The sequence below is a fragment of the Dermochelys coriacea genome, chromosome 1, assembly GCF_009764565.3.
Source record: "Dermochelys coriacea isolate rDerCor1 chromosome 1, rDerCor1.pri.v4, whole genome shotgun sequence".
NCBI classification, from domain to species: domain Eukaryota; kingdom Metazoa; phylum Chordata; order Testudines; family Dermochelyidae; genus Dermochelys; species Dermochelys coriacea.
In genome coordinates this window covers 257679625-257695293 of record NC_050068.2, presented here as the reverse complement: position 1 = coordinate 257695293, position 15669 = coordinate 257679625, and the positions used below count along the sequence as shown (strand labels likewise).

The window sequence follows — 15669 nt, the reverse complement described above, 5'->3', positions numbered from 1 at the left end:
TGCATACAATTGTTTACAAGTCAGCAAAAGTTGGATGTGAATAGACGAGTACAACCTGGCTTGTTTACATTAAAAGAACTGTGATAAGAGGTCAAGTTGAGGTCATATGAGAATGAGCAAAGTCTAGAAATTAGAGAAAACATTTATAGTTTAATCATTGATGTGTTTGATTGGTTAGTGGTAATGGGAGGAGGTTGCCACTCCCTTGACATTGTTTATTTGGGGTTCAGTAAATGAGAGCAAGCGGGGGGATGCAAGTACTGGAAGGAATGAGCTTTTTGATTGTAGATTCCATTGTCTTCTAGGCTTCACCATCACATGATGGGGCTTTCTGGATCTTGAGGTACTTCCAGACTGGGCCAGAGAGTGGGACCTAGATGACACAACTTCCCCTACACACTTTGGTTAGAGCTAAATCACAAACAACAACTGGAAAGTGAGACATGGGATCTTGCTATCACCCCCACCCTTGTATCATATTCCTTACCCACTTGATTTCTTCTCTTTCTCAGTCTTCTTCTGTCTAAAGAGAGTCTGGCTTAGGCAGTGGAGGCAATTCCATCTTTTGCAACACTGTTGCAACCCTGTGACTAGAAAGGCAACTAAAAGCAATGTCTTAAAAGCCAGTCTCACCATTGTTGATGACACTGTGCTGTGCCTGTTCTTCTGCAGCAGTAAGGTTGCAAGGGAAAGTTGGCACCAGAGACAGAAGCTGCATTCCCTTATTTGTGCTGCTATTCTCCCCATGTGTGCGGTGGTCTTATTTGGTCTTAAAGGAAACGGAATCAGACTTCAGCAACAGCTCCAGCTCATCTCAACTCTTTTCCATTTCCCCAAAAAGGACACTTATTACCATGTCAAAAAAGCAAACAGGATGTTAGGAATCATTAAAAAGAGGATAGAGAATATCTTATTGCCCTTATATAAATCCATGGTATGCTCACATCTTGAATATTGCTTACAGATGTGGTCTCCTCATCTCAAAAAAGATATATTGGCATTAGAAAAAGTTCAGAGAAGGGCAACTAAAATGATTAGGGGTTTGGAACAGGTCTCATATGAGGAGAGATTAAAGAGGCTAGGACTTTTCAGCTTGGAAAAGAGGACACTAAGGGGGGACATGATAGAGGTATATAAAATCATGAGTGGTGTGGAGAAAGTGAATAAGGAAAAGTTATTTACTTGTTCCCATAACAGAAGAACTAGGGGCCACCAGGTTTAAAACAAATGAAAGGAAGTTGTTCTTCACACAGCGCATAGTCAACCTGTGGAAATCCTTGCTTGAGGAGGTTGTGAAGGCTAGGACTATAACAGGCTTTAAAAGAGAACTAGATAAATTCATGGAGGTTAAGTCCATCAATGGCTACTAGCCAGGATGGGTAAGGAATGGTTTCCCTAGCCTCTGTGTGTCAGAGGGTGGAAATGGATGGCAGGCAAGAGATCAGTTGATCATTACTTGTTAGGTTCACTCCCACTGGGGCACGTGGCACTGGCCACTGTCGGCAGACAGATACTGGGCTTGATGGACCTTTGGTCTGACCCAGTATGGCCATTCTTATGTTCTTATGTCTAACAGCAGCTAGAGGTAGGTTCACGCTTACAGTGGCATGTACAGTAGAGATACTGCACAGCCAGCTTGCACAGATACAAAGAGCACTGCGGACAGTGAAGCGCGGCTTAGGAGAGTAGAGTGCCCTACACACCTGAACCCCAGAGTATATACCCTAAATGGCTCTCTGCACACCCAAGCTGTGCCTCCCATGTCTACACTGCTGTTTTTGACAGTGCTTTAGTGCCCCACTGCCTCCCCTGCCGGGGCCTTTCCCCCCTACAGTGCACAGCTGCCGGAGCCTTCCCCCGCCCTAGGTAGCTGTACGGGGACCCGCACGCCACCCACCGTGCAGAGGGGGCGGAAGCCTGTCAGATGAGGGGGTTTCCCATCACCACGCTGGGTGGTGGCAGCGAAAGGCCCTGAGAACTGCAGCTGTTTCAGGGGAAAGGTCATGGGGGGCTCGCTGCCCTGGGGTGGCTCAGCCCTGTGACAGAAACCCAAGGTGTCAGTGCCCCAGGCTGGCGCTCACACGGGCACCTCCTGGCCCTGGGGCTCATCCCCCACCCTGGGCTCTGCCTGGCCTGGCTCAGCTCCCAGCCAGCAGGGGGAATTCATCTGGGCCTGTCCCTTTAAGACTCCGGCTGGGCAGCTTCACCCCCGACACGTGATACAGGTGTGACAGCCCGGCTGACAGGGAGCGCGTCTCCTACATCACGTGACACGGCTCCGCCGGGCAGCTATAGCGCCGATCCTATCTCAGGGCCCGCCTCTCCCTCGGGAGGAATAGGCGCTCTTGCAACTTCTCTCGTTGGTGGGGTATAGTCTATCCGCCGCAGGAGGACCGCAGCCACCGGGACTCTATAGTCCAAGTCTGGTGTTTACGGGGCAGCCAGACGGGACCTGCCTGGATCGATTCGCTACAGCCTGACGTGTTGGGTGCGTCAATACGTCACATGTGGCGCATCACACAGACGCTGGTCACGCCTCTTTCCTTATTGGGTGGGAATGGGGGAGGGTCAGTGGGGTCGTGTCTATTGGCCAGGGGTGAGGGTAGGGTCGGGTCACGTCACCTTTCCCCATTGAGGGAGCTTAGCAGAGCAGTGGCACCCCACTTCCCATTGGCTGGGATGGAATGGGGCAAGGGGGTGACTCACCCCATTGACTGGAGGCTTCACATCACTGTTCCCCACTGGCTGAGGTGGAGTGGGACAGTGTGTGTGTGTGACACCCCCTTTTCCCTTTGAGTTGGGGGGAGTTCACTTAGGGTCTGTGTCCCTGTTCCCTATTTTTGGGGCTGTGACCCCCACTCATGTGGGATCTACCAAGTGGGAGGAGTGCCAGGGAGGAGAGAGGGTTTAGCGCCAGAGACTGGGCAAGGAGGTGGACTAGATGCATCCACAGCAGCGCCTGGTGGGTCTGCAGTGCTGGTACCAAGGTGGATTCACCCTAAAGCTGAGCACTGGAGTGATTTACCTGTAGCCCCACTGGGCTCTTGCAAGTATCTTGTGACTGGATTTTGTTTTGAACAGAGCTGGCCTTGCTGTTCCCATGATGTCCCTGCCTGCTGCCCAGTGTCCATGGGGCCTGCTCCTAACCTTTGCCTTCTGCTTGGGCTCTTCCTGCACTGACAGTGCCTCCGCCCTTCCACTCTATGACTATTGCATCATTGGTGCTGGCCCCTCAGGCTTGCAGATGGCCTATTTCCTCCAACGTGCAGGCCGGGACTATGTGGTCTTTGAGCGTAGCCATGCACCTGGCAGCTTCTTTGCCCTTTATCCACGCCATCGCAAGCTCATCAGCATTAACAAACGACACACTGGCAAGTCCAACAGCGAGTTCAATCTTCGCCATGACTGGAACTCCCTTCTCAGCCATGACAGCCGACTGCTTTTCCGACACTACTCTCATGACTTCTTCCCTGAGGCTGACACCATGGTGCATTACCTTGAAGACTTTGCTTCCATGTTGGAGCTCCGGGTTCAATACAACACTGCCATCATCCATGTGAGACTGGAGAGGGACTCACAGGCATGGAATGGCCATTACTTCATTCTTACAGACCATAACAGCCAGGACTACAGATGCAGGTAACCAGCAAAGTGAGCCTGGTCGGCTATGCAGCTTTCCACGACCCTAGTACGTAGCTACCTGTTGGGTTGTAGGTGACATGACATTATTTTTGAAAAAGTGCCGCCTTCCTTGAGCAACATCACACTCCAGAAGTTTGAAGTGCTGACGGGTGTTATTTCTATTCCCATGGTAAAGCAGTTTCAGTAAACAACCATTTGGGCATAAAGCCATGAAAGTTTTGAGTCTGAGATGATTGTATTCTAAACCCTATTATATGTTTCCAGATGCTCTTTAGGAGCCCAGAACTGGACTAGCAGGTCAGGTCTGAGGTGCATTGTCTGAAGGATGGATTTGGGCAGAACTGGAATAATGGGGTGCTGCCAGTTAGGAAGAGGTGCTGTCATAGGGTTATGTGGACAGCTCAGAACTGGAACAGCAGATAGTGTTGCCAGTCAGGATTACCTGATATTCCTTTCCAACTCCTAGATGTTGCCCTAACATTAAATAACAGTTGGAACAGATGGCCTGTGAGATGATTCTGCTTACCTTATCTTTTTTTTTAATTGAGATATTTTCTGTCCCATAATAAAATGACAAGGAGCACTCCATATACTGTATTAAAAGGCAACACATTTAAAATGTGTAGAAGTAAATACTTTTCATGCACCATATAGTTAATGTCAGTGAATTTCACAGGTTAGCTTTTTTTTTAATACAGAATGCTTAGGGAGAGCTGAAGAAGATTAGACACTTGCATATAACATCTGCAATGGCCTTTGCTAGGATAAAATTACAAGGGTTATTGACCCTCCTGGTATGGAGAATAAGCAGACCACTAACTGAAGTAGGGAAGATGTTTCCACCCATGCTGTGTAGTACTGAGCAGTGAACATGCATTAAACAGCTGGTTCAGTATGGCAGGCTGCAAAACATTACACTGAACCAAGTAGCAGTAGTGTAATCCTGTACTACAGGAGGTGGGATGGTGGATGAGATCTTATGTGGCAATTCCTATATTCCCTAATGTTGACGGTGCTTTTTTTATCATGTCTCTTTACAGCCTATTGTTGGTAGCCACTGGAACATGGGTTCCCAATGTGGTAAACTTCCCTGGCTCGGAATATGTTGAGGGCTATGAATCTGTATCCATCAACCCAGAGGACTTTGCTGGCCAGACTGTGTTGATCTTGGGTCGGGGGAACTCTGCCTTTGAGACTGCCGAGAACATTCTGGGCGTCACCAATTTCATACACATGGTGAGCCGCTCCCGTGTTCGCCTCTCTTGGGCCACCCACTATGTTGGAGATTTAAGGTATGAGGCTGCTCTCCTTCATGGTTTTAATGTGAATTGAATATTAACCAAGTGAAATTGCCATTGTCTGATGAGACTGGCCGGACTGGTATAGCAGACTAATGGCTTGGAGGATGAGTAATGGGATATGGGCCCTTTTACCTTGTAGGCCTATGTTTTAATCCAGCCCAGGTTTGCAGTTACTGAAAATTGTCTATTTCATGGCTGTGAAATGAGTTGGTAGGGAGAGTCTCTGACAATCATAAAATTTGTCATCATTACAATCACTAATTGGCCCCTTGCTTGCTATCTCAGAAGGGAGGCCCAGGATTGACTGGACCATGGAAGTATAGTCCAGTGGTTAGGGCCCTAGCTCAGGAGATCCGGGTTCAATTTCTTGCTCTGCCACAGATGCTCTGTGTGACCTTGAGCAAGTTTAGTCTGTGCCTCGCTTCCCCATCTGTAAAATGGGGATAATATCACTGCCCTACTTCACAAGGGTGTTGGGACGATGAACACGTTAATGACCATGAAACACTCAGATACTCTGGGAGTGGGAACCATAGATAGAATGGAGACTGAGCTCTCCTTTTACTGTTGTGAGGTGTACTGGTGAGGCAGTATGGAGGAAACGTGTATTGCCACTATCTACGTTGTACCTGCTTGGGTGGTACATAAAGGATGTCTGTCTCCAGCACTGTCAATCTGGCATGTCTCACCAGCACCAAATTCCCACAGACACAAAAGGCAGCAATTGTGGGATAGTTATAGTGTGCTTTGGGACAGAATTGTAGGATACGTAATAAACTTGTCATGTTTCCAGGAGCAGTTTTTGAACCCCAGATCCCTCCTCTTTCTTATATTCTCCCTGTTTCTCAGAGCGATTAACAATGGCCTCCTAGATACATACCAGCTGAAGTCTTTGGATGGGCTACTGGAGGGTGACTTGGAAGATCTGGCTATTGTCAAGGATAAGAAAGGGAAGCTGCACATCACTCTCAAATTCTATCTGGAGAACAGCAACAGCAGTGCAGGTGCAGAATCCATCACTCTCCCACAGGATGAGCTGGACAACTTTGCCACCCGGGCACCCTACGACCGTGTCATCCGCTGCCTGGGTTGGAAGTTTGACTTCTCCATTTACAACAGGTGAGGGTGAACCAGGACCTGGAGGAGGCAGGAACAGAGAAAGTGGATTATGTATGTGGGTGTGTGAGAGAGCATGTACCACTGCCCTCTAACAGATGGGATGTCAAACCTGAGCAAGTGGAGTTGTTTGAATTTGTAGACCTGCTTCCTTGGCTCCCTAGGGAGAGGCTTATGCCTCTGCAGCTGAAGGCCCTAAGTCCCTGATGTCCCCTGAGTATTGTCAGCTGGTTACTGCATCCATGGTGTACAGATACAGATCCATACAGTGAAGCTTTTTTCTAGTCTTCATCCCTCAGCACATATTGTCATCATTCTCTGCCTTGGCTTATCTCCTAATACAGACTGGAAATGATATCAGTAACTCTGCTTTCTTCTTAAATGGGTTGTTACTGTGTCAAGTGGCTCAGACCCAAGTATGACCCCACCCAAAACCACCTTAAAATGGATACTCTTGGTTTCTAATAAAATTCCCTGTGTGCTCCTGGCTGGAGAAGGAACAAAACCTTCTGAGGGCAGTGGAAGCCTGAAGCGAGATCTTTCAAAATGACCAGAGCATAGCCTATGCCCCTCCAGACGCGCTCAGCCACCTACCCTCAAATCTCCCCTTCCTGACTGGCTTAATCTGCTCTTTTGTTCACCCAGATCTCTTAGACTGATGCCAGGGAAAGGGAATAAGAAGAAGTATCCTCTGATCAAACCCAGTTATGAGTCAAGAGGCACCCTGGGACTCTTTGTTCTGGGCACTGCTAGCCACTCTATCGACTTCAGGAAATCTGCTGGGGGCTTTATCCATGGATTCCGATATACAAGTGAGCGTTGGATGTACAGAATGGGCAAAAGTTGGGAAAGAAGGGCTGAGGTGGGATGGAACAATTCACTGGCTAGTAGTGGATTAGTGAATGTTGCTAGATCACCTTCAGTCTTCAGTATATCACACAGTCCTCATTGTGAGAATGTGATATATCGAGCTTGTGATTGCATAGCAAGGTATGGGGTGAAGGACAGGCTGTGGAAAAGATTTTGGCCCATATCCGTTATGTCATTTTTTGTTTTTGTCTTTGTTTGTGAGTTTGTCTTCCTATCTCTTACCTTCTACCTCTTATTTATATAACACAATGCATAAGTTCTTGCCATCAGGTATACTGTCTTGTGACTGGTTGTGGGTGAGAGGTCTGTTTTGTGGAGCAGAGTGTTGGGCAGAGGCCTTAATATTTTTTGAAAATTCTTATACTTGAGAGAGACTACTACTCTGGTGAAATGATTTAAATAAGAGAACTCCCCTACTTTCCAGCCGGTTAGGATCACCTCAGCTTTCTGAGAACTGTCCACTCAGTATGTGAGCGACCCTCGGGAGAATTTTTATGCTGATTGGCTGAGGTGGAGATCGCATGATTTACTATAGTCTAGAATATATCTAGTCTGTCATGATGTTACTTGTATGTGTCTCCTTGTTGTGTGATTCAGTATCTTAAAAGTATTAGCTGTATTTTAAAGTGAGCCTTTTCTTTCTTGACTTGCTGTCTTAGCTCGTGCTGTCCATCGCTTGTTGGAACATCGTCATCATGGAGTCCCCTGGCCAGCATCAGTATACCCCATTACACAGCTGACAAATTCCATCATCAAACGGGTGAATGAGGCATCTGGACTCTACCAGATGTTCAGTGTCTTGGGTGACATCATTCTGCTGAGAGAGTGAGTGAGTAATTATTCCCATCACTCTGATTCATCAATAAGTCCCTTCTCTTTAGGGGCTAAAACAAACCAAAACCTCCTGCTGAAGTCAAAACTCTATTCCTAGATTCCCCTTTGAATGTCCCTGGTGAAAAGCTTTCAATGAGATATGCTGTATCAGTTTTGGATGGGGAGAAGCAGGGCTTAAATTCTCCCCAAATATTTCCCAGAGCCCCAGGGCTCGGGGCTCCAGCCCCATGGGGTACGCCAGGACTCTGCGCCGGATGGCTTCAGCTGAATTTAAGCCCTGGGGAGAAGGGTCCCTTGCTCTGGAAATAATGGAGACTTGTAATAGGATATCGAGCTTTTTAAATCCCTACATCACTAGGTCTGATCCAAATCAGATGGATAATGACAGAAAGTCATTACCATCTGATGACTGTTCATTGGCCTCAGCCTATGAGGATATATTGGGTGCTATGTATTTGCCTTAATCCCTTGTTGGCTGGTTAGATTGTTCCTTGTAGAAAGATCTCATGAATGTCGTTGTGGCTCCTAGGAATGCCACAGCATTTGAGTACCTGGAGGAGTATCCAGTCGGGATCCTGGCAGAGCTGGAATTGCACACAGGGAGAAAGGCCCACAACGGGCTCTTTGTTGTCATCATGGAGTATGGGAAGAATTTTTCTGGGGCTGACAAGGATGTCTTCTACTACAACCGAGCAGTGGGGGAGGCACAACATGCCTGGCAGTCTAACTTCCTGCATCCTGTTATTTATTACTACAAACGACTCCCCACAGGTAAGCTGACAAGCATCCCTCCTCACCCTTGTATCCTGATTATCCCATATATACAAGATGGAAAGTTAAGGATGGTTCAGGACAAGAGGGAATTTTGAGTCCATCCTAGACAACTTCCCCGGCTTCTTTGAAGTTGCTCCCCTGTAGTATACTAGCCACTACTGTAGGTGCTCATGGTGTACTTGTAACTCACCCACCCCATCTGTGTATATTCATTTGTTGTCTCTTGTCTGATCCTTGTAAGCCTCTTGGGTCAGGGATCGTCTGTTTGTACAGCACCTGGCACAGTGAAGTCCTGGTCTATGTCTAGGGCCCTTAGGTCCTACAGCAGTAAAAATAATGGAAGGGAAGTTCCTGTAGAACTCATCAGCGCTGCTCTTTAGTCATCCAGAAAACATCACTGATGAGTCATGTCAGATATGGCAACTTCCTGCAATATTTTTGGGAGACCAGATTGTATTAAGTGCATAAATGGCTTATGTATCATCGTGGGCCAAGGATTGCATACACTCCATGGAAGGGTGTGATAGAGAAGGGCTACAACAGCTCCTCCAGGGAGTGAATACAGTAGAGGATGATTTAGGGAAATCACTGATTGTAACATTTCCAGAGAAGTAACACTTCCTGGGAAGGCTCACATAGTCTGGTTCAAATCCACTGACCAACAGACAAATAAAGAACTTTTGGATAAATAGCCCAAGCTTAAAGCGATTCAGGGCCTTCATTCTGGTCTAAAGACTGATATGAACTGGTAACCACAGGAAAAACCCAGTTGTGTGGTTTGAAGAACAACATCTACCATAGTCCTGTGTTGGAGTTCGGGGGTGACCTCTGGTAAGCTCTTAAGCATGTGTGTAGGTTCCTTTATTGTCTTTATATGCTTTCTCTGTAATGCTTTTACCTTAAGAATAAATGCGATTGCTTGGAGGGAGCTGTGTAGTGACTTGTAACTGCTGGAAATACACTGGTATTAGCCGTTGGAGAGAAAGCAAAGTGCAGATGCTGGCTTTTTAGGCAGACTGGCTTTCTGGGGATATTGCAATGGAGATCAAGTTGCTGTGCAGCCTTAAAAACCCCAGTCAGAACTGAGTGAGACTGCCCAGGAGAGGTGGGAGTTGGAAGACCAAAATCTTTGTGTGTGCCCTCGAGGGACCACAGAGAGGGAAATAAAGGTGTGTTTACCCTGAAACTGTGACAAGTGGCCAGGTGGTGATTGAAACCTCAAGTTTGGGGCCAGAAAAGGGGTATTGGGGAACATTTCAACTGTCCAGAAGAATCCGGTATCCTATGGAAGCGATATGCATGGTTTCCCTTTGCCTGGTGACATGTGACTTCTGAGTTGTGTAAGTATTGCGGTGCCTAGCGTTGTTGCCAGAAGTCAACTGCTGTCCTGTGGTTTACCCATCTCTGAGACATCATATACTGACAGGAGAACCCCCACCTCTGATGAAAGAACCCAAGAGCAAGATATAAAAGCAGCATAACGTCAAAGCAAATAAAAACACACACAATTAATTTCCCTAGGAGCATCCAAAGATTAGAGTGTTGACATTTCACCTCCAGAGACCTAGCTTCAAATTCTGGCATGGGTCATAAGGGAAGTGAATTTGGTTAATAATAACATAAAGCCTAAGCATAGTTTGGCATGACTAGCTGGTTCAGAGGGATCAGACCTAAAATAGTAATGGTGGGTGTCGTGTATGCATCCATCCATCCATCCAGGATTGGAAAAGCAGGGGATGCTGCAGGGCAGGAGTGAGGGGCATTGACAGAGCTGAGAGTCAGTCCAGGACTGGAATAGCTGAGATTCATGCTGCAGATCAGAACAAGATGCAGTGTTGCAAGTTAGGGGGGCCAGGAGTGGAAGCTGGAAAAGCTGTTGCAGTGTTAACTTCCCATCTCCTTGAGCTCTTCCGAATTCCATTTTGATTCTGGAAAAGGAGGACAAAAGCACATTTTCTCCTTTGTTAATATGATCTGTTCTGTCAACAGAGCGTGAGATGAGGCTCTGTCCTCCGGACTGGCCTCTCCCCCGCCCAGATGCTGTCCATCATATTGTGGAAGATTTCCTGACAGACTGGACTGCCCCAAACGCCCATATCCTCCCACTTAGACGCTTCCTGGAGAATTGTCTGGACACTGACCTGCGCAGCTTCTTTGCAGGTAAGCTGGATGCTAGCTGGAAATGGGGGTTTGGAGACGCATCTGACTCAGATAGGACAGTAGCAGGCCAACAATTTAGTTAACATGAAAGATCCCTCTGACTACTGGGCAGCTGGGAAATCTTACTACTAGTTGGATGCACTCCATGAAACAGGAAGAAGTGCTGGGTCATATCAGGAGCTCACCCATTCCAAAATAGCCTATGATCTTAATTGTCCCAAGAGGCGGAGGGACAGCAGGGTGCCCCTTGGCAGGTCCTCTCTCCTGGGAGTGTATGCTAGGTCTTGATTCAATACCCCACAGGCTGCAGCTTCCCCACTCCTCCATCTGAAATGAGATTTGTGCTGACAAGTACCACAGCTGCTTTCAGTTGGAAACAGTAGAGACAGCTTGTGGAATGAGAGATGAGAACTCTGTGATGCCAAAACTGGAAAACTACAGTCTCTCGCTTCCTGAGCTGGAGAATGGGTTGGGAAACCTATATATGAATTTCATGGGGCCACAGAGGGAAGCACCTCTGAGCTATCAAACTGAAGAACCAGGTTTCAATCTCAAATTCTGTTCCTCCCTCTCTGAATTTACAGATTCTGCGGGTGACAGTTAATTACTCTGGATTAATCAAGCCAGGGTGCTTGCTGGCGAAGTGCTGTCACTGTCCCTGACCTTTATTTTTTTGGTTCCGAATGATTGACTTGTTGGGAGACCCTGAATTATTAAGCATTTACAGAGCATCTCTACATAATCTTTTTTTGTTTTTATTTGTAGAGTCCTGTTTCCTGTTTGCTCTGACTCACCAGAAGCTGCCTCCCTTTTGTCAGCAGGGATACCTGCGAATGCAAGGGCTTGTGGGTAACAAAAGACTTAGGGACCATGCAGTGGAAGCCGGCCTACTGGAGGACCACACTGTTATGCACTCTACAGATGAACTGCTTGGTGGCCAGAGAGGTTCACGTGACCAGTTGCTGAAGGATCACGTGATACCAGGTAGCCCCCTACATCATCTTGTGAATACCAAGGATGAACTTTAACCTTTCCCAATTCATACTGAAACCCATGGGGACTGTTGTGACAATACTGTAACACATATCTGCAGCAGGATTCCAACCTCTTCCATGTGACATTGGCTTCCTGTCCATCCCTCCAGCTGTCCACATATTGCCAAAGACCTGCTCAGATCTGTTGTGACTGATGGGATCGATGTGATCTGGAGGATAAGTTAGAAGCTGAGATTCAGTGAGGCGGAGGCTTCTCCTTTGTCCCTGCAGAGCCCACAGTGCTTGAAGACAGTGTTGTTTTTATCTTATGGACCAATGTCTGGGGCAACATTTGGGGATCAAAGATATGGGGAGAGAAAGAGAGAAGAGATGCACAGATGGCTTAACATGAAATATTTTTGGTTTTGATGTGACACAGTTACATGTCTTGAGGGCAGGTTGGAGACCGATCATTGGATGCTGTGTCTAGCACATTCTTGTGTATACTTGAAGATTTGTATGTCCACTGAATTCAGAAGCGATACCTTCAGAAGCAAAATTTTTCATGCACTTTGATAGAGACAATGAGGTGCATTCTAGTATATTTAGTTTTAGTGCAGGCCAATGTAATGTCACTGCCTGGACACGGGTCCCAAAAGCCCTCTCCCTCTCTAATGGTGAGCAGCTAGCCTAGGAAGCTTAGACCCAACGTGAACTGTCACTAAACTAGCCCTGCTACCCTATCCATTCCTTTACTTGGTGGAGTTGGTATTCTGTGCCAGCTGCTCCCTGTATTTTTTAGCAAAATATCTGTCCTATTTGCTCTATGTCTTTCCAAAAAGCTTTCAGTGCATTTCACTCTAATTAAAATGTGTATTCCTAATTTTCTTCCCAGATGTTCCTATTTATAGCTTTCAGAAGTTGTATGGTAAATTGTCTGTCTGCATTTTATTGCTCATTACCTAATAGGCACAGATCTCTCACTTCTTGGAAACCACTAATCAGAGCAAGGAGTTTGAGCTCAGTCTTGCTATGTCCCCATGATTTCTGTGAAGTAGAGGAGGGGCAGATGGGAATATGCTTCCTGCTCTCCCCATATCCATGAGAATACCTTACATTTGTGCTTCCTGGTAAGATGGGTGGAGGAGAGGGTGGACCTAAATAATCCCTCCCCATCAGTTGATTCCTAAGTAGCCTTTCCCAGGGACCCCTTAAATTTTCTTTCTCTTTCTATAAAGACCCAGTTCCTATAGCTCTTTGCTGCTGGAGGTTGGGGAGCACTGAGATGAGTGCGGGACTGAAAGGAGTGTCACTCTTAACTGGGAACACTAGTGAAAATGCTGCTGCTGTCAAAGGATCCTCTTAGTAGCTGCTACTGGGAGAAACAGGGTTGGCGTCTCAGATGGTGTAAATTGCTATTGCTCCACTCTCTCTCTCTTTAATGGAACTACATCCATTTTCACTGGATGTTAATCTGGCCCAGAGGGAGATGCTTGAAAAGTCTGTATTCACCAAGCAGCCCACAAACCCACCAGGGGCTTCCTACATGTGGACTATCCAAGGGGGGTGGAATTAGGAGGGCCAGTGAGAATGCTAATACGCCTGTCAGACCTGAAGGTTCAGTTTCATTGTCTATGAAATACTAAAGCCAAGAGCAGGCCCACTGTATGCACACGCATGCATGTGTGCACACACACACTAAGCATGCTCTGTAGTATCCACACTCAAGATCGTAAGACTGTAAATTCCTAGTATGTGGGATACCTTAGATTGCAGTTCTGCTCTGACAAGTGACTAAAAATGGCACCTTCTTCTCCACCTGTGTGCTCCCTGTTGTGTGTCCAAATCAGATCTGTTAACTTCAATGTCAGAAGGTTTTACTGTTTACTCCTGCTACCCATGCAGAGCCAGAACAGCTGAGAGAATGAGCGTGATTCATTCTGACTCGCATGTAATCGATAACATTTGTTAAATTCTAACTTCATCTTTGGTGGCACTTGAACCAATCCAAATCCATTTTCCCTCTGGGATCCCAAGCAGGAATGGTAGTTGGGAAAGCAGACAAGTTGGATCTGGATGTCACAAAGAAGCAAGAAACACAAACTGCCATGGTGCCATTTTTGTAATGACTTTTCATAGCAGAACTTCATTTTAATACCAATGCCCAATTTAATTTTATTGTATCTCCTGTTGAAGTAGATTACTGCCTGTTGTAATTGGTTGTATATGTTTTGTATGGTTATATTCTTCAAGTGCAGTTTAAAAAAATGTTTACACCACTCCCACTATTGGCTTTTTAACCCTTTGCTCAGAGGAGATAGGTATACTTGCAGGTATGGCCACAACCGTGAGAATCAAAAGGAATTCTTCTACGAACTTCAGTGTGCTTTGGATCCGACCCATAACAGGAGTAAGGGATTCAAAATATGCAAAGGTAGACTGACTAGTGATCTGAGAAAAGCAATTAATAGCAAAACAAGCCACTCTTACATCCTACCCCCTTATGCTTGCCATGTTCTATCCTTTTTTAATCTAGTTCAACAGGTTTTGGACAAAAGGAGCTTGTAGGACAAATAAACTGCAAAGCTAATACTTATCTGACCAGTGCCATTTACCCTCCCCAATTACAGCACTGCCTTTGCTCTCACCCTCTGGGACACAGGAGCAACACATAGTCCTCACCCAGCAAAGCCCTAATTTGGCCCACACACAAACACTGTGCTCTAGAAAGGGTGTGTGTGTGAGTGAATGAGTGAGTGACTACTGCTCCAGCTGAGACTAAAGAGGTGCCTTCAACCTTCAAAGCTGTTGATCCAACAACACCTTTCATCTAAGCTAAATGTTTTTATAAAGCCTTTCCCCCACAATGCTGTGAAAGACAGTTCCCACCCCACTTGCCCTTTGACAGTTTTTAGATCTTTTAGTTTAACAAAGACCGAGAATAGATTGTGTTGTTTCCAAAGTAATGGGATGTTGTTGTATTGCAACTATCAGGGACTACTAGGGCTCACTGCACAAAACTGGGATGATTTTGCTTTGTTACTACCCCAGCTTGTACCCATTGTAAAGCAGTGGGTAACAAAAACACCTGAAAACAATATGGTAGGACAGTTCTTGCCATCTGTCAGGTGAATAAACAGGGATAGAATGAAGGTGCCGCAATTAGCAAGGTTTTATTTGTGGTAATGACTATCATTGGCTTGAAAATTTTTGCCTTTTTGTACCTTGTAGCAGAAATCACTGCCGGTGGCAACCTCGGTGTACAGTGAGGTAGTAGGCTAAGGGTTGGCTTATCAGTCTGTTGGCACAAAGACAATAGGCGGGATGATAATCATCTGATATTGACATCATCCTAAATGGCCTTGGAACCAATCTGAAACACAGTGGCCATTCTCCACTTGCGATGCTGCACACCACTGTGGTGGGGCACTAGGTTCTGTACTGACCCATAAGAAAGAATGACACTTTTGGGTTGCCAACATCATTTAATGTGAAAATGTGGGTGTTGTATGGAGGTTTATTTTTCTTAAACCTCCATCTCCTGAACTCAAGAGTCTGCATGAGAATTGCAGCATACTTTTTAATCAGTAAAAAGAAAAGTACTTATGGCACCTTAGAGACTAACAAATTTATTAGAGCATGAGCTTCAGCTCACTTCATCGGATGCATTTGGTGGGGGGAAAAAAAAAACCCTTTTTTCCACCAAATGCATCCGATGAAGTGAGCTGTAGCTCACGAAAGCTTATGCTCTAATAAATTTGTGAGTCTCTAAGGTGCCCCAAGTCCTCCTTTTCTTTTTGCGAATACAGATTAACACGGCTGCTACTCTGAAACCTTTTAATCAGTGAAAGTCATAGTTGTGAAGCAAAGCTTGAAAACAAGGCTCAGAACCCCAAAGGGAAATAAAAAGAATCCAATATGTATTGTTAAGCCACTTTTGTTATTTTTAGGACCCGACTCATGATTTTGAAACACTTGAATTTGACCATAATGTATGT

General features: G+C 46.1%; 1 protein-coding gene across 4 annotated transcripts; it reads left to right on the top strand.

Moving 5' to 3' along the window:
• Positions 1-2253: 2253 nt before the first annotated feature.
• FOXRED2 (FAD dependent oxidoreductase domain containing 2) lies at positions 2254-13952 on the top strand. Of its 4 annotated transcripts, none has more exons than XM_038380520.2 (9): positions 2254-2488; positions 3082-3639; positions 4683-4934; positions 5793-6062; positions 6705-6871; positions 7589-7754; positions 8293-8534; positions 10527-10697; positions 11463-13952. In XM_038380520.2, the coding sequence occupies exons 2-9, from the start codon at positions 3101-3103 to the stop codon at positions 11723-11725; spliced, it is 2070 nt and encodes a 689-aa protein (XP_038236448.1). In that variant the 5' UTR covers positions 2254-2488; positions 3082-3100; the 3' UTR covers positions 11726-13952. The 4 variants fall into 4 exon arrangements, with proteins under 4 accessions (XP_038236448.1, XP_043376087.1, XP_038236456.1 ...); XM_043520152.1 differs by having other exon boundaries at positions 2255-2484; XM_038380528.2 differs by lacking the exon at positions 2254-2488 and adding an exon at positions 2499-2529.
• Positions 13953-15669: the final 1717 nt, after the last annotated feature.

Coding starts and splice junctions, on each gene's coding strand:
- FOXRED2 (XM_038380520.2), top strand. CDS start 3,101: ATGATGTCCCTGCCTGCTGCCCAGTGTCCATGGGGCCTGCTCCTAACC. Junction 6,872..7,588: donor CCATGGATTCCGATATACAA/GTGAGCGTTGGA, acceptor TTGCTGTCTTAG/CTCGTGCTGTCCATCGCTTG. Junction 10,698..11,462: donor CCTGCGCAGCTTCTTTGCAG/GTAAGCTGGATG, acceptor TTTTATTTGTAG/AGTCCTGTTTCCTGTTTGCT.